Source organism: Tinamus guttatus, unplaced genomic scaffold (genome assembly GCF_059628265.1).
Source record: "Tinamus guttatus ecotype Peru unplaced genomic scaffold, ASM5962826v1 Tinamus_guttatus_pri_ptg000056l, whole genome shotgun sequence".
Taxonomy (NCBI): Eukaryota; Metazoa; Chordata; class Aves; order Tinamiformes; family Tinamidae; genus Tinamus; species Tinamus guttatus.
Window position 1 is genome coordinate 5991016 of NW_028288590.1, and position 18347 is coordinate 6009362.

At 42.8% G+C, this 18347-nt stretch overlaps 1 protein-coding gene across 1 annotated transcript; it reads right to left on the reverse strand.

Annotated features, from left to right (window-relative positions):
• Positions 1-4076: 4076 nt before the first annotated feature.
• VCPIP1 (valosin containing protein interacting protein 1) lies at positions 4077-17352 on the reverse strand. The gene is made up of 3 exons (XM_010222389.2): positions 14631-17352; positions 8543-8629; positions 4077-5408 (listed from the first exon to the last, which is right to left on the reverse strand). The coding sequence occupies exons 1-3, from the start codon at positions 17335-17337 to the stop codon at positions 4537-4539; spliced, it is 3666 nt and encodes a 1221-aa protein (XP_010220691.2). The 5' UTR covers positions 17338-17352; the 3' UTR covers positions 4077-4536.
• Between the last annotated feature and the right edge of the window lie 995 nt (positions 17353-18347).

An 18347-nucleotide genomic window follows, 5' to 3' on the forward strand; every position in this document is an offset into this window, starting at 1 on the left:
GTTTTAACTTATAGTTTTAATATAGCAATCAAAGAAAATTCCAAATACTGTACAGTGAAGTGTAGTATAGTACACTATATACTGTTATAATACACTATTGTTACATTACAGATAAAAAAAATCAAATATAATTAGTACAGCAATCACAAATAAAACAAACCAAACTGTGCTGGGTAACAGCCAGTGCTGTGAAGATGGCATAATTTCTATGCTAATTTATTTTTATTTCAACATGTAAAGCACTTACTGTTTAAAAAGATTTGTTTTCTAAATATATACACTATCAATTCTTATTTATACATTTTAAATAGCATTCCCTCCTAAAAGTGCACTCTTTCATTTCTTGGCAATAATCCTCATTAAAAGTAAATAATTCTGAAAATACCAATCACATTTCAACCTTTTATTGCTCAACCACAGGCATAAGGGCTCAGAGGGAATCCTGCATTCTACAGATCTTAAGCAACTTCAGCAATTTTAAGAGGTTAAACTGATATCCATAAGCAAAACAAAGAAACCACTTACTGTCATGTTTCTTAACAGAAAGATTAACTTATTATTTTACAAAAGCGTGTAGATTCCACTATTTGGAAAATGGCAGCCGAACAAATGTAGAGGTAACAGAGACATCTTCTTTAGCCTTTCCTTTCGAATGCAGTTCAGGTGAAGCATAGTTCCCCTAGTTTTAAGCATGTTATGAATTTTATTACTTGACATTTTTAGCACATTGGGGACAAAAAAAAAAAAAACCCAAAAAAAAAAAAAACAGGTAGCAACTTGGCTAGCCTTGTAACAGTGACAACAGATTCTCCTTTTGGAAAGATTTTATATTAAGCACTTTGGTCTTGAAAATATGCTTGCTGCACAGAGAGGGCTGTTTGAGCACAACCTGGGAGCACTAACTCCACAAAGCTGCTCCTGGTCCGAGACAACGTCCCACCAAGGTTTCTACAGACAAAGGTCTCTTTTACGTTTGTATTTGATATGTGCAAGTTTTAAAACCATAGAACAACTTGACCATACAAATACGTGAAGCACGAACCACCTTTAACTTCCCTGGTGGCCAGATCAGAAAGTGTTTAAGATCAGATTTTATATCTGGGAAAAGACTAGTAACTTTCAAAGGAGTCAGAAAACCAACAATATACATTGATGCTTTGTGCCTATGAGAGTGAAGATGTCCCAAATATTTTTTGTATTACCTGAAAAGCTGCCATCTCTTTTCACTCACTGAAGTTGAAACAAAACCCAAGGAACAAGTAGTATCAAAAAGACTAGTCAGTCTTACTAATCGGGCAGTTGTTTTAAGCATTTAAAATCTTGCATTTGGCTGAAAAACTGATCTGCTCACCTGAGGTTTCCCATATACTTATTGAGAATCTATCCACCCATTCCCTCTCCTGTCTTGCACTGAGCCCGTATTTTCAGTAACCACCTCTCATTTAGGCTACATGTATTAGGCAGCAGTGAAGTTGAGGATTTTCAAGTAATGTCTTCGTCATGAGAAGGGTGCAGAAGGTGGCTGGCCCTAGGCAAGCAACCACGGCAGGCACTGACGAGACATCAGAACCACAGTCTAAGCCCACAGAGGCAGTTCTGCAGCAAGATGGTTTTCTTGGGGAAAAACAAACCACTTAGACCACCCCTGCCACCACCTGAGACGTGACAGGAGCTTTGCCGCCATGTTGAGGGCCAGCACCCTCCCCGCCCTGTGCCCACCGCCATTTTGTGTGCTCGGCTGACAGGCACGGGATCCACCTCAGCGGAGGCACCCGCCGCTTGCGGCCAAGTGAAACGTCTCTTCAAACCAACACTTCAGTGTTCTGTATTTCACCTCTTCTGCACTGACACATCTCTCTGGCACAGATGAAGTTTACCCTCCCGTAAGAGCACCCAAAGCCACCTTTCTTAAAAAAAAATAAATAAATAAAATAAAAATTATATTTAAATGCAGGAGAAGCTATGTGAAATAAGAACACTGCAAATAAAGCACACTACATCACACCAGAGGCTTTCACATCAGCAGACCTTGTAATTTATCAGTGTGTTAACTATTCCTATTTCAGCCTGGTAGCCTGATCTACATGACTTGCGTGAATCCTGGGATGTGACACTACCAGGGAGTCAAAAAGCAGAGCTATTACCTGCATCTATTTCTATCTATATAAGGCAGAAAACATCAATCTACTGCTGGAATGGGAAGCGTGTCAAAATTAAACCAAGCCTTCCTCTTTATACAGTAAAAGGCACGTGCAAATTTCTGTTGTCTTAGCAGAAAGGCAAGAAAGAGGTAAGTTTCCTCTCCTGGAGTAAGGAGGATGTGCAACAGGTATTTCAATTTATTTTATTCATAACTTAAAATCCTCTCATACACACTGCCCATATTTGTTGAGCTGCGAAAGTCTTCTCCTTTTGCTAAAGAAAATTTTAACCAAATGCCTAAGCGACAGCAATCTTGTCTGAAATGCAAGAGACAAAGGCGATTCCTTCTCCCTCTGCCTCCGCTCCCTCCAAGCCCTTCCTGGGAACGTGGCCCCGCTGACTCCTCCAATACCTCCAGCTGTGACAAAGCACAAGCCCCTATGTAACATTTCAGGTGTGGAAGTCGGTTTCAGATAGGCAGGCTGATGCACGGGAGACTAAATGTTTCCAGAAGTCATGGTGCGTCCCGGCTGCTGCACAGGCAGCCAGTTCCTCGCCCATTACGCAGTGCATCAGCAAGGGCAGTTTTAACGAGTCAAATTACTCTGCGCATTCACAGCTTCCAAGCTGCCAGCTCACAGGGTGGCAGTTGGAGGCCTTTTTTTTTTTTTTCCATTTATTTGTGAGAAGGTGATTCTTATGTTTTACCCATAAGCAGTGTACTAAATCATTAAGGATTTATTCCCTCTTACCAAGTTAACCAGCAGAGCAGTTTTAATTTCCTTTGACAAAACAGGGGCTATTCTTTGAGTGACTTGCTTCAGTTAATTTTCCATACAAAAATAAATCCTCCCTCATGGGACATTTTATCATACTAATGCTTAGAACTGTTTAAGTGATTAGAAATGTAAAAAGTGAGGAGACTTTTCTGAATACAAACGTTTACAATACAAACAACATTTGTGAACTGATAAAAATCCACATGTACACAAACACAGACTTCAATATTCAAATGCTCTGAATTCCTTTGAAGCTGTATTAACATCTTTCATCCATTCAATGTTAGTTTACCATTAGAGGAAGCAACAATAGTGCACTTAAAATATGACTATGAAGGTAGGAAGCAAAGTGCGATACCAGATAAACATTCCACCTTTCAGGAGCAAGCACTGCAGCTGCTCCTAAGAACTAGGACTGCACGTCTGATGAACACGCTTCTTAAGTGGACACCAGCTATATTGTAACTGACTGAGGCAGGAAACCTGCATCACAAACTGCAGTGAAGTTAATAGCAGTGGGTAGTCCTATAGACAGGGAAAAACATATTCCTTGCTTCCGTGGAGCTAAAGAGGAAGTTTCCAAAAGCTCAGCTATCACTGGACACCCTTTGGGATAATGGATGATAGAGATAAATTTCCTCCCTATAGATTATTCATCTGCTCTGAAGAGGACAGCAACAATTTAACTCTCACCATTACAGACCAATGCTAACAATCAAAGTCTTTTTTTTTTTTTTTAAAAAGTGCATTTTCTATTGAACATTTGTTATTTTTTCCTTCGACTTGCCAACATCTCTCTCGTAGCTGTATTAGAAGCTGCACACCATCTGAGCAGCTCGGTGTTCTGGAGCAAATAAAACACGCTAATCACTTACCAACAGAGCACTGCGGCTCCGGCAGCTCTGCGGAGGCACACCACAGTCACTTATCTTCATCACACACTAAGTAGCCTTTTTTTTTTTTCTTCTTAACTTGCTTAAACTGACACTATGCAGAAATTAGAGAGTTCACTATAGTTACACCTATTCCAAGATTTCTGACAAGCGCACACAGTTCTATAGATGAAAAGGATTTTTAAATGGGAGGAAGTGCCAGCACAATGTAATTAATGCTTTTTGTATACACTGCATTATAAAATTTAGCACACAGTTTGAGTTGCTTTTGGAAATTTATGTATCATTCATATGTATAGTATACTTTTGAGTGGAATTAAATACCTGGGACAGGATCAACTTTGTCATGTTGCTAGTTTTGCCTGTTCTAACCTTTCCAGTAACCTTAAACTAGCATGGTAAGAACCTCACATGAGCTTAAATCTTAAGACTTTTATGGAATCACAAATTACAGAGAACTTTCAATAACCCACAGTTACAGCAGATATTCATCTCAGTGCATTTCCTAATAACTAATTTACAGGTAACAGAGCCAGCCTGGGCAGCAGTATGGTAATATTGAAAGCTATTGCCAATCACACACTTGCTTATCATGCACTGAATAAGATGATATAATCTTTGACATACATACAAGATTTAATAACTAATCACTTTGTGTGGCCCAGCCAATAAACATTACATTTGAACAGTAATTTCTTCTACCCTTATTAGATTTTAACCTATCAAGAGTGATCCATTGGCTCAGTTGCATTAGTGATTTCTGCATCTTGACTATCCATCTCCTCAAGCTCCTCAACAGAATTTCCCTTTTGTGCTTTAGACCTCGCAGGGAATGCTGTTCCCACAGAATTCACCATGTTACCAGCAGTTGATTCGGTGTTCAAGTGTTCAGTGCCACTCGGTGCAGGAAACGATTCGGACAACCCAGCCTGAAAGCTCCCAGTTTTAGCAGTGGAACTCGCTGCCTCTGCTTTCCTTTGAGATAGCCCGACTGAAGCTGACTGCTCTGTACTCTGATCCCGCAAATGTCTATCCATTGAAGCCTGAATAGAAGAGACCATTTCCTGCAACTTTTTTCTCTGTGCCTCAATCAAAGTGGGGTCAAGCTGCCTGCTGTCTCTCATCGTCACGACGCCAGGAGCTATTCGGATAAGCTCACTGTTACCAGAAGCCGCTGTGAACAGAGAAGGCTCAGCTTTAGCAGAAGGACTGAAGTCCGTTTCTGTGCTATGCTTCCTTAAAAGTGGTGTTTCCCTTACTCTTTGATCGTGTTGTTGACTACCAGATGCAGTTCCCAGGGAATGGCCCTTCCCTTGAAATGCTGTTACGTTATGCAGTTGTTCAGATTTCTTTTTCACTACTCCTCCGCTCCCCAGTTTAAGCATTCCATGAGAAGGGCTGGCTTCCCTGCTCCTTGAAGCAGCTTCTGCTCGTACTTGACTTAAGGCCTCTTTAACCAAGTCTTCAACGTCAGGACCAATAGGGAAGTGCCCAGCAGCATCCACACACAGCTCCAATCTATCTTCGGCTGCATTGTACACAAAGTTTTTACCAGGCAGATGGGGAAAAGTACAGTGCTTGCCGTCAGCCAGACCTAGAAAGATGGAGAAAGGCATTCAAAGAAGTTAGTCAAAAGGCCAATGTATTTCAAGACACGCTCAGAATACACAATAATTATTGTCTTTAAATGAACTGTGTCAAATTTGTAGAAACCAAAACAGTGAAACTTTTAGCAATGCAAAAAAAAAATAAAAAATAAAATCAGGCTTGTATACCATATGATGTCAATTCAGTACACTCTAAGGATTTCTGCCTTCTATGGCAAGTCTAAAGAACACGCAGTAATGCAGCTAAAACACCCACCTTGGTTGGACTTGCAGTTCTAGCACAACAGAAGTCAAAGAAACAGTCTGTGCTTGCAGTAAGCCAAAGGTGGCCAATGCTGCTGCCCCCTGCCCCAGCCAAAAACAACCCCACAGAGTTGAGCTCATTTGAAACGAGTACATTCAAATCACGACATATCTGGAGATGTTTAATATCACTTCCACACTGATTAGAATTGTAGGTGGATTTTAGTGTGTTTTTAGTTGGATTTTAGTCTTCATCAGACCTAAAAATTTTCAAAGTTGTTATTTATCTTCTTCTGAGGGAGAAAACGTTGCTGCAGAAACAAAACAGCATTTCAAGCTTACATATAAATATATAGTAATAATATGAAATATTAAACTTGAAAAATGAACATAATGCATAATATTTTTGATCTGCTGTTTGTCTCATTGTCCCAGTTATGATTTGACAGATCTTCTAAAATTGAGAGTCTGCTGGACAAATCTAAGTTCTAAAGCTATTCTCTATCAAAAAGAAGCATCATCTGGCTTTCCAGTTTATTGTAGTGAAATACAAAATAACTCTTTCAACTCTGTCCCATGCAGGCTGTGCTATAAGCAGTAAGGAATCACTGGAGTGGTAAAAGCCTTCTGGGAGTTAAAAGCTGGATGCGGATAATAAACACTTGGCTGCAACAACTCTTTTCAGTTGTAGCAGCTAAGCAATAAGAGCTAAAAGAAAGAAAGAAACAAACAAACAAAAAATCTCTACAAAAGTGCCAAGAATAGGCAAATTCATGGGGTTTCCTCACATACTCTCAGAATTCTCGAGGAAAAATAAGGGTAATTAAACTGAATGGAAAAAAAAAACACATCAATCAAGGACTGTTTCTGTGTTATCAAATAAAACTGAATCAAAACAAATATTCTGAATATCAGCAAAGAGCTCATTTAGATAATCTTAAATGTTATTAAGCAGCTTTTAAGTCGTCAATCTGACTCATCTTCTATAGCTGCTGCTTCACACACCTCTATAGCTGCAGAAAATCTACAGATGAGATTTGCTTTATTCTTCACAAGAACTTCAGACATTCAGCTGCTCTTTTTTTTTTCCTATATATGCATGGAACCAACCAGCTAAAATATATTAGAGTAAAATTTAACCCCACTTTTCTGTCTATCCAATCCTGAAGAACTGAGTTCTGATTACAAAATTTACTAACTTGAATTTCTTCTGTAAAAGCCAGAGCTTTTATGACAGACTAATATTGCCTTTGAAAATGCAATTCTGAAATTCTGAAATCTCAAACAAGATCTACCGCATCTATTTTCAAATGATTAACAGTGCCTGGATAGAAGGTTTTGCTCCACACACCTAACGTATTTGCATTATGATATGAACTAAAATAATACAAATATATAAGGATTTTCTTTAACTGGAAAGAAAAACAAACAAACATACAAAAAAGCATTAGTTACATCATTGCACCCTGTAACTGTTGGACATGGAAATTTAATTCCATATCATTCCAATTTCAAACCACATAAATACATTAATGCTGAAATTCTAATTCTACCTACCAAGACACGCATTATGTAAAGATTGTGCACATAAAGAAATGCAGTAAAGTTCAAACATAAAAGGTTATCTCCTTTTGCCAACTGACAACATAAAACTGAGGTCATGACCTCAGTTTTATGTTGTCAGTTGGCAAAAGTGACTTTCAAGCCAGGCATTTTCTGTGAGTTCATGTCCAGCTGGACTAAAATCTCTTGGATTCATTTCAGGGTCTCAGCTCCAGCTGGTCTGTAAACAGTCCAAAATGTCCTTTCCACCAGGCACTGCTTAAGCTAATTCACTTCCCACAAAAAAGAAAAAAAAAAAAAAAACACACTAGTCTTTACTGGACAATAATAGTAAATGAAAGAAAGCTGCAAGGAAACAGATCTTCTATTTGCAGGACAATTCTATTACCCAAGATGACAATCCAGAGACAATCAGTGGTCATCTACATATTTTAATTATTAATATAATTTATGCTACAGAAGGACACTGGATTGCAAACAGAATGGAAATGGTGTGATAAAATGCTCATTTTGAGAAAAATACCAAGGTTAAACTAAAATTGATAAATCTACCTAAAATGAAGTCAAATAGTAAAAAATCAACGGAGTAAGCATTATAGAAAAAGCCACAAGAGCTAAGCTAGGAATGCAAACATTTCAATGAAAATTAAAAATAAAAAGAGAGACAGAAAACTGAATAGTTTCCTCTCTAAGGAAACCTGCTATTATTTCTTTGTAGATAATTTTTAAAGTAGTCTGAAAATCAAATATATTTTAACTGCTTGCTTGATTATGCAGCAGGTAGTCTGAGACTAGGCATTCATTAAAATAAGACAGAGCTGGGCAACAATTGCTTTTGAACAACAATCTTGGGTATATCAAAATAAATTTAACCAACCCTTTATACTTAAAACACACAGTACCCTACTATAATATACCTACTAATAAGCACTAGATGCATGAACTTCAGTTTGATGTTGTAAAGTAAACATATAACCAGAAGGTCCTATGATTTTCACTCTCTTTGACCTTCTCAGTAAAAAAAAAAGAAAGTTTATTTGACTTATTGAAGCTGTTTGTATAGGTCAGAAGTTTAAATGGAGATACATAGCTTTAGAAGGTATTTCAGAAACAAAATATTTAAGATCTAATCAATTAGTTCGATTCACTAGCCCCAGAGGAGGCCCTCAGAGAGCATAAGGAGCTGAATAGTATTATGAAAATGAAAAATATATCATGGTAATAAAATTAGATATTTATGGTTGTCATAGGAGTGACTCAGCACCGATTTATAATTTTAAAGACTCAAAAACGTACATGAAAAAAAAAAAAATACCTGTGGTTTTCTTCATTATGCTGTAGAACACTCCACCTTGCTGAAACAACTGAGGAAGCCCCTTTGCATAAGACCAAACATCTTCTCCTGTAAAAATCAAACACAAGCATTAAACAGTCCTAGCTTAACATTATAAATGACATCTGAAAGTGTAATTCCTTAAAATAAAAGCTGAATTCTCACTGTCTTACATGGACTTAAGAATTTAAATTTGTATTGAAAAATTAATGGAACAGGAGCCCAAGCCTTTGGGAAGCCTCCTGCAGAGCATATCCCAGCCTGTGGTCACATATCGCAGATGTTTTAGTACAAAGGTTCCCCAATCCGACTTGCTCCAAGCTGCAGCTCCTGCTTCTTTGCCAGGCTGCACACACAAGTTTCCTCTTCATGTCTCTGAAGACAGCTAGCCCATGGCTCAGACTGCTGCCTATGCTGCCAACTGCTAGAATCACTGTAGGTCGTGCATCTAGACTATGTGAAGAACAGCAGAAACCTGGGGTTATAATGACAGGATGTAAACGACCTAACCGAGCACCTGCCAAATAAGTCAAGATACCCCTTTTTATGCCTCTTACCTGCTTCATGGAAATGACATGCGATATAGCTGACAAAGTGCTGTGGAAAAAAACACTAGTAGTTCCAATCTTATACAAAAATAATTACTGGGCATGTGAGCTGTCCCAAAAAGCTGTTTTTCCCTCTCTCTTTCCAACATTCAGGAGAAATATTATGAGACTTTAAACAGAAATTGTACCCTTATATAGACATTATATCTCTACAGACCTCTCTTCCAATAAATCATCAACTAAAAAAAAAAAAAAGGTTAACTGGTTGCATTTACTACTTATAGAGATAACTGTAATGTATGAGTATTATTTGCTACCTGCAAGAGCAAAATTTAAGTTAACAGTTACTTTTAACAGCATCCACAGAGTGAATATCCCGCGCACCCAAGGCCCTGCTTGCATTTCCTTGCTGCCCATTCCATGAGGTACCTGCAGCTCCTGCCCATGCCAGGGAGCTCTGTGCTCACTACCTCGTGCTCCAGAAGCCCTTCCAGCCCCAACGCAGCGTTCTCAGCAGCCAAAGGCCCCTGCGGGCGCCCTGACCCCCATGTCCCCTGCTCTGTCTGCTGCCCTCTCCTCTTCCATCAGAAGTCCCGGCTTTCTTCAAATCTCTATAAAGCTCCTTTGACAACTTTTGCCTCCCAGTTTTCCATTCCTATTATTCTCAGCAGCTCTTTTCGCTCTGGGAGAGGAGCAGCTCAGGGCAGATCTTTTACAACAGATGCTATTAATGGCAGCAAGTCCTTTTTTTCATATATAGTCAACCACAGAGATGATGTGTACAATGAAGGTGATCTAAGCAACGCACACAAAAAATGACCTGTAAGGGCTCTGCATCCCTCCTTCCTACACTGCCTTCCCCCGCTTTCTATGACTTTCATTCCAGTAAATGCCCACAAACATCTGAAATGGTTCCAAAAAGTAGAAACGATTACACGAACTTCAGAAGACTGCCAAAAAGCTGAGTTTAGAGATCTGCCAAATTAAAAGGCTTACATCAGAATACCTTTTCTTTCATTCTTTCTTTTTAAAATAGTGAGTTAGGTCCTTTTAAAACCATAAAATAACAATACAGAAGATAGCCCATAGGCAGTTCCTACAGTCAAAATCCACTTCTTGACTTGTACAGGAGCAAACAACTCATGCAGCTGGCTAAGAGGTGAGGTGGTGAAGCAGAGCAGAGAATCAGCTAAGGGAAAGCAAGGGGGCAGGAGACTCAGCACTAAGAACTTGAACTCTTAGTGTACCTTTACAAAAAAAAAGCACCAATAATCAGGCATTTTACACTGGTAAAGTGCAACAATGACTCTTCATATATATAATAAATATATATGTGTGTACATATAATTGTGTAACTAATTCTGCTGTTTAACATTTTAAGTCCTATCACATACCCTAAATCTCCATGATCATAGTTCATTTTCTTCTGTGAGAAAAATCTTCTAGGTTTCACTTCTGGTTTTTCACCAAGTTCTATCCAGTTTCGTTTTCTTCTGCCTACACACTGGGTGCAACCCTACCTAAGCTGATATTATCAGGAGGCCTTTATGACTTTATGCTTTTCCCATTATTAATACATAGCCTAAAAATACTCATTTTGCTATTAGAATAAATAGGATTTTACTATTTTTAAAGGTCTAAATTGCATACAAAATAAAATATCTTAACAGTGTTCAACCATTAGTGTTATCAACATTGTAAGATGTATAGTTTATTTACAGTAAGGCAGGGCACAAAAAAAATTCTCCATCAACTTGGCCCATATAAGAAGTTATTAAATACAGATTAAATAGACTGCTGCCCTCATGCCTTACTACAGCTTAAAGTAGACAAGTGCCATACAATTATTTTAACAATTATATATTAACAAAGTTACATTAATTATTTTAAGTTACTTTTAATTATTTTCATTATCATGCATTTGTCTGAACAGTGGGAAAGAAAAATATATTGATTCACTTCTCTGGCATTGTTGTCTACACAAGTCACAACTAAAGAGCGAGGCACCACATCCCTTAGGAAACAGTTAAAAACTATACACCTCTTTTACAGAAATACCTCTTGACTTCTTTTTTTTTTCCCCCTTTTTTAATATTTTTTTTTCCTTTTCTCTAAGGAGCAATGCATCATTGATTTTGCCTTCAGACATTCTAGGAGAGGAGACCTACATGATCTGCTGCACTTCAGCGTTACCCATTAAAGCAGATACTTTCTGGTTCATTCCATTCCCTGACACACATCATTCACACAACTGGCCAAGCACCAGAGTGACAGACTGTTGTGTCCAACCAAGTCCCACCTTCTAGGGAGAACACCCAGATAACAAACCAGCTACTACTCTTCCTCTTCTCCCATGATCTCCTGAAGAAGGAAGTCTTACCTTTTGACTTCACCCTCACCATCTCCCTCTAGTTAGAAGCTCCTCTCCAACTCTCTAGAAGCTCCTCTCCAACTCTCAGTGGCCCCCCACTTGGGCTCCCTGATGTTTTAATCATGTCCACATGAATCCAGGTAACTGATACGCTAATTCCAGAATCCTAGAGCGTTGCATTTAAGAGTCCATTTGTATTCAAAGGGTTCTCTTCCCTCCCACAGGAGGGGCATCAGGTTTAAAAAAATGCCATTTCACAGATTAATGGCATTCTCCATGGAAAGATTCCCTGTTTGCTCCAGGCAGGATGTTTCAAGCCCTGCACCAGAGCAGGATCCTTGTTTAGACAGCCTTTTGTGTGACACTAACAAGGACGACATGGTAACAGAAAAGTGTGGAGAGAAGGGCTTACAAAACAAAAGCATCAGCCGCTGGAAGAAACACAGACTAGGCAGTTTTGATAAGGAGCTCTCAGACTGGGCCACCACAGGAAAAACAGCTACAGCGGGACATTCCCAGGCGGGAGCAGCTAGTGTGCGAGATTCAACTAAACTGTCCTTGAAACTTAGGCATTTTTGTTCTCCCTTGAGTTTTAGTGTTTGTTTCATTTTCCAAGGATGGAAATAAGGCGTTTACAGGTCACAAGTCAACTGACATGATTATCTAGTCAGATTATATGTAGTGCCAGATTATATGCAGTACTATCAATTAATACATTTAAATGTATTGCACTGACAAATTCACTGATGCAAAATGATCTCAAAGCAGGTCCATACTTGGTTTACAAGTAGCCAAAGTGGGTTTTTTTTGCATAGATGTAATTAAGTCAGTTTAAAAAAAAAAGTTATAAGTACACTAATGTAAGTTATTTTTTAAACATTTCCTTATATAAGCCTGTATTTAGAGGAAAAAAAATAATGGGAGAAAACTTTCATAAAAGTTTCACATAATCAATAAGCAGCCAGAGATTACAGTACCTGATTCCACAAGGCTTAAGTTATATATATAAAAATTGAAGACCATGGTATCATGTCACTGAGAAAAAGAGAAATTCTAGAAGAGAGAAATTCTATTAAGTGAAATACGAAAAGAGAGTAAGTTCAATCTGCGGGAGCCCCTCTGTGAAAGAGAGGCTTTCAAGAGGCTTCCCAAATGAGCAGCTATAGATCTTCCAAAACAAACTGCCACTATGCTTATAAAAAAAAAATCATCTGGTCCAGAGAGCATCTTTCCTCCACATGTTCTAGTACTGTTAACAGAACATATAAAGCTACAGCAAGTGCATGCAGGATAAAAGCCAGGCAGACTCTCAAAACTTTGCAAATCTGTGCTTTAATGGTATGGAAATATAGTTAAGAAACCCTTTTTTTTTTTTTTTTCCAGAGCTAAACATACCACTTTGAGGTAGCCTCATCTCTTAAAATTCTTCCATTTTCAACAGCCTCCAGAGAAACTGCAAAGATTTACTAAGTTTCTTACAAGTTATTTCTCCACTGAAAAATAACTGCAAGTAGTCAACTGCCTAGAGTTTTTTCCTCAGGTATCTTTGAAGGACAATATAGCCCTGATGAGAAAAGTGACTGCATAAAATAGCATCTTATTCTGTAGCTGCGTAAGTTGTTTTAACTGGTTGGTTTAGCCACTGCTTCCACTTTTACTTCTATTAGTAATGCAAAACACAACACGTACAGTCAGAGAAGGGTGAGGTAAATTATCTTCTAACCTGTGCTTCAAAAGCAGTGCCTCATAACAATGAGAGCCAAAACAAAAACTGATTCTTGAATATTGGATGAGCTCAGGATTTATAAGTACTTGAAAACCTTAGAAACTTTCATGCCGAAGTCACCAAAATACTATTAAAGCATTTCAGGGTTTTTTGTTTTTTTTTTTTGTATGATTGTTTTTTTAAGATAGTAAACATATATTTCAAGAATAGTCCTGAAAACAGAAAACAGGAAAAATACTCTATTAGTCTTCATCTGAAAATTAAGACAGCTTTTGAACTGAACCTTTCCCTGAACTTTTGGACTGTAGCATAAATGCCAGTATGATGAGGTGGTCAGTGCTTCAGTGTGCTATCTTCCAAGAGATATGGGAGTAAACAATCAGGTCTGGAGAAAAATCCAAGTTCTGCATTATGAACCTCTGGCAAATCATTCTGCAATTATGTAATTGCTGTGTTTCTAAAAATCACGTGCTTTATCCATACCAAATCCCTCAAGCAAAACTGAGAACTCCCACAAAAAAACTCTAAGCATTACCATTTGACTTGCTCATAGAGCTAGATACGAACGTATCATATCAATTAGCTCTGTCATAATTAGTGTCCTGCCTCCTCTGAGTAAGCAGTAAGAATTGTGAAACTTAATGACTATGAGAAGATGATTTCAGGGTAGCACACTGATAAATTCTAGGAAACAAACAAACAAAAGCAAAGGAAAAGCTATTGTTTGTCACCAGATTAATGCATTTAGTTATCCAAAGACCCTGGAGCACAAATGTACCCCCATTCAAATATGAAAATAAAAAAGCAAAGGCAATAAAACACAAAGCAGCTGGGAAAAGCACCTTCTTGAACTATTAACAACATTTCAGATTTACATGACTGACCACTGACAATCTGTGTTATGCCTGGGATACAAATATGTTGTAGCTTCTTTCAGTTTCTCCTCTGCGCGTATCCTAAAATACGCCTCTTCACAGTGTCTTAAAGAGACCTGATCTTTGCTGAGACCTGGTGAGAAGGTGGTGCCCTTCTCACCTCCGCGCTGAAGGGATGTCCTCTAACTTGAGGGACAGGCAGGAAGAGAGGGAGCTATAGCTCACACACCAGATGTGAGCTTGATGTAAGGCTACAGGAACAAATACTGAACAAATAATGAACAGAGAGGGAAGAGGTTGATGCAAAAACTCCTGAGAGAAATTATTAAAGAACACAGAAATGAAAGAACAAAAATTTCATATGCACATTTAAAAAGGCACAAATACAACAAAGGGCTGGTGGTTTGTTGCTTGCTCTAACAGAGGAATATTGAAGCTAATCTTTGCTGTGTTTAAGGCAAAGATATAAGATGTACATAATTAATTTTTTAAGATGGTATCTTCTACTTAAAATACACAATTTGAAAATACAGTGCAAAGTTATCCTTACCCATCAGTGTTGCCAGAAGACACAGAGAATACATCTCCTTATCAACTTGCTCTTGCAGTTCCTTCGATGAGATTTTACTGGTCACAGCAGCGTCGTCGTGTTTCGCAGCATGGGCTGAGTGCGTGGACGTGGCCTGGCTGCCCTCTTCTTTACCTTTCAGGATTTCTATAGCAATTCTGTCACCGTGCTGCAAAGGCACAGGTTCATTTTCCATGCCTTCTTTGGGGGGCAGAAGCTCTTTCGGAGGAAAGCCATAGCGAATGCACTGCAAATATGGAGGAATGTTAAATTCTCTAGCTATGCTTTCCTGTAGTTCCAAGTATGTGGTCGTGCACTTTAGGGTAAGCATTGACTGCCTCCCATCATTTGTCGTTATCCGAATTTTCTTTTCCTTTGTCGAAGTTGGAGAATAAGGGGTCTTTGTCGGGGTAGCAGGGGCAGACGATGGCCCATCTCGCCCAGCCCCCGGAGAAACAGTCCTAGGTTGCCCCTTGTGATCTTGTTTTAATTTTTCACTTTTCCGTTTCTGCATTACAGAAGCCTGGTCTGCTATGTTCTGCTGAATAGTTCTTTCAGTTTTACTCATATTTAACTCCTCCTTGTGCAAAGTTTTTGTCTTCTGCCCAGTGAGAATAATTTTGGTTGGCAGCTGCGCCTCCAGCTCTTGCCCTTGCTGCACATCACCGGCTCGCTGCGCATGGGCACCATCGATGTTTACAGGGGTGTAATCATCGGGGTTCTTTTTGGCAGTTTGGTGCAATATTGTATTGACAACTTTCTGAACGAGAATCTCGCTACCAAACTCCCCTGGGAAGTGCTTGGTCACAAGTTTCATTGCAACGTCGTACACGTTGCTGTTCAGCGACGCATCGCTCTCGTACTGAAACCAATAGACCGTCTCTCTCACCACTCTTCCACTCCACTCCAGAGTTATGGGAAAAGCTTCAGGGAGATTATCGTACTCTTTACCTTCCCAGTAGTGTTTGAACCCACAGCCACATTTGCCACCTGTAGATCTCGTGTTAGTTCTGTCTCCATCCAAATATAAGACAGATCCGTCTTCTCTGACACGACGCACCAAGTTACCGTGACACCAGTTACAAGCAGTCAAGCTGCTCAGGCTGTAGTCTGGCACCAGCACATCCTTTGCAGGGTTGTAGGAGCACACCAGGCTGTTCAAGGGAAAACTGTAGTTTTTGTCAGGCCTTAGCTGACCGTGGGTACTTTTTGCCAGATTGTAGAGTTTTCCGCCAGGGGCCAGCCACTCTGGAGGGACATGGTGCTCTGACAAAGCGCCGCAGATGAGACACCTATGCAGGCGGTTGTCCACCACCGCCTTCTTGGCGGCCGCAGTTACTTCTTCGGGTTGAACTCCTATCACACCAGTCCTTCTGTAGAAATACTGATGCACATCGGCCACGAGACTGGGGTGAATGCCATGTTTGCTCATGAAAACCTCCTCCATTGCAGCAACAAGCCTCATCAGGTACTTGTCTTGCAGGCTTCTGTCTCCTCCAATAACACATCCACCGTCGTCTTCTAACTTGATGTACTTTTTGATGAGGTCCTGAGGGACTCCCCAGGCTTTAGGGAGCAGCTTCCTAGGCAGTTTTGGTAAAGCAGCACCTTTTATTCCAACTAGGGGAATATAATGGTTTCGTCCTGAGCTACTCCACGCAATGCAGATGGGTTTGTTCAGCATGCCGTCCTTCCCCATGCATTTTTCGAGGGGTATCAGCCCAGGAAGGAATGTAGCGGAATAATCTCCGGAGCTCCGCATGCCGCTCAGCGAATCTAGCAGGATGATGGGGCGGTGGAGCACGTTGGCCAGCCCAAAGATGTGAATGTTTCTCAGGCCCATTGGCACCCCTTCTGGGGGAACAAACAAGGGGTCGCATTCATTGATGATGTCCTCCCACTCCGCTGCATCAATAAAATCATGGAAGAGAGCCTTGTAGTGACTCAGATTCTCCTCAAAATGCTTCTTCAGGTTCTCTCGCAGAGCGTGCCAGAAGAGCTCACGGCCGACGAGTGCCCGTGAGACCGCGTGCACCAAGCAGTGGCCGTCGCCATCCACGTGCACGGGAATGAGGCACTCCTGGCTGTTGTTGGCCTTCTTGATGTCCTCCAGGGTGTCGTGCAGGTAGATGAGGCTGCCAGAGCGGTCCTTGCCGTACCCGATGGTTTCCACATGCTCGGGCTCGATGAGGAAGGCGCGGTCGCCCAGGAGGGAGCAGTCAAAGATGTCACCCTGGTTCATCTCAGTGAGGAGCTTGGCTTTGCCTGTCTGCTTATCCATGCCGTAGCGGGCCAGGATGGGCGCCAGCAGCTTGCAGTGGTAGTTGGAGAGGCCCATGACTTTGACGAGCTCGGTGCTCCTGCGGGGGGGCCCGGCACCGCTCACGCCGAGCAGGGCGCTGCGCAGCAGGTTGTGCAGCACCAGGTCGGGGTCGGTGACCTCCTCGACGGCGAGGAGCTGCCGCTGCTCGTGCCGCCGCCCGCAGTCCGTGCACTCGATGCTGCCGCCGCCCTGCGGCCCGTGGGCCGGGAAGAAGAGGCGCGCCTGGCATTTGGGGTCAGGGCAAGTGCCCGAGAAGATGCGACGGTCCCGCTTCTTGGCGGCGCCCGGCGGCGGCGGCGGCGGCTGCTGCTGCGGAGACGGCGGTGGCGGCGGCGGCGGCTGCGGCTGCTGCTGAGGCTGGGACATCGCGCCGCGCTCCGCCGCTCCCCGCGCCGCGCCCCGCCGCCCTCACACGCTCATCGCCCACTAACGGCAACGCCGCCGCGCGCCCCCTCCCCGGCCGCCACCCCCGGCCAACGCGGAAGCCGCCACCGCCGCCGCCGCTTACTGCCTCTCCGCTGCCTGAGCCGTTGCCCGCAACGCAACAGCCTCGCTCCGACGCCGGCGCGCAGGCGCGGCGCCGCGCGGGCGCTCGGGAGTTGTAGTTCCCTGCGCCGGCATCGGCCGGGGTAGCAGCGCGGCGAGGACTACAAGGACCGTGAAGCAGCGCGGCACGGGGAGGGCGGGGGGGCGGGGGCAGCCGGACCGGCGGCCCTGCCGCGCGGCACTGCCGGGAGTTGCAGTCTCGACCCGGGTGGGCTGCGCGGGAGGGGAGCCGGCAGGGACACACTTAGCGGCTTCGCGAGCGCTTGTTGCGCTTCCGCGCCGGGGCTGGCGGCGCGGGCGCTCCGCTCCTCGCGAGCGTGCGGGGACACGCGCGGCACCCGCTTGTCGCGTCCCGCTCCTGCCCGTGCGCAGAGACCCCGCGCACCCGGCAGAGCGTCCGCGAGGCCCCCGTGGGGCGAGGCCCCGCCGCTCGTCGCTTCCAGGGTTGCTGCGGCCACGGGATGAGGCTGCGGATAAGGGATGCCCGGGATGAGGCAGCGCAGGGCCAGGCCGCGGCCAGGGGGTGTCCCCGGGGTGTTCGGCCTCCGCTAGCCTCGTCCTTTTCCCCGCAGCCCCCCGGGCGCCGCTCCGGGCGGTTATCGGCGCCGAGGTGCTCCCGCCTGCCGGCGCTGATAGCGGCCGGGGCGGCGCGGGCGCGTCGCTGCCGCCGCGCGCGCAGGGGGAGCGCGAGGCGCTGGCGGCCGCCGCGGGCCTGTGAGCAGCAGCCCTGCGAGGCGGCCTCGCGCCAACAACAGCGGGCCCTCGTCTGCTGCGGAGACCTCGGGGAGACCCGCGGCCTTTTTAGTTCCCTCAGAGCCATTCCGGATGAT

Coding starts and splice junctions, on each gene's coding strand:
- VCPIP1 (XM_010222389.2), bottom strand. CDS start 17,337: ATGTCCCAGCCTCAGCAGCAGCCGCAGCCGCCGCCGCCGCCACCGCCG. Junction 8,630..14,630: donor TCTTCTGGCAACACTGATGG/GTAAGGATAACT, acceptor TGATTTTTACAG/GAGAAGATGTTTGGTCTTAT. Junction 5,409..8,542: donor CATAATGAAGAAAACCACAG/GTATTTTTTTTT, acceptor CCATCTTTCTAG/GTCTGGCTGACGGCAAGCAC.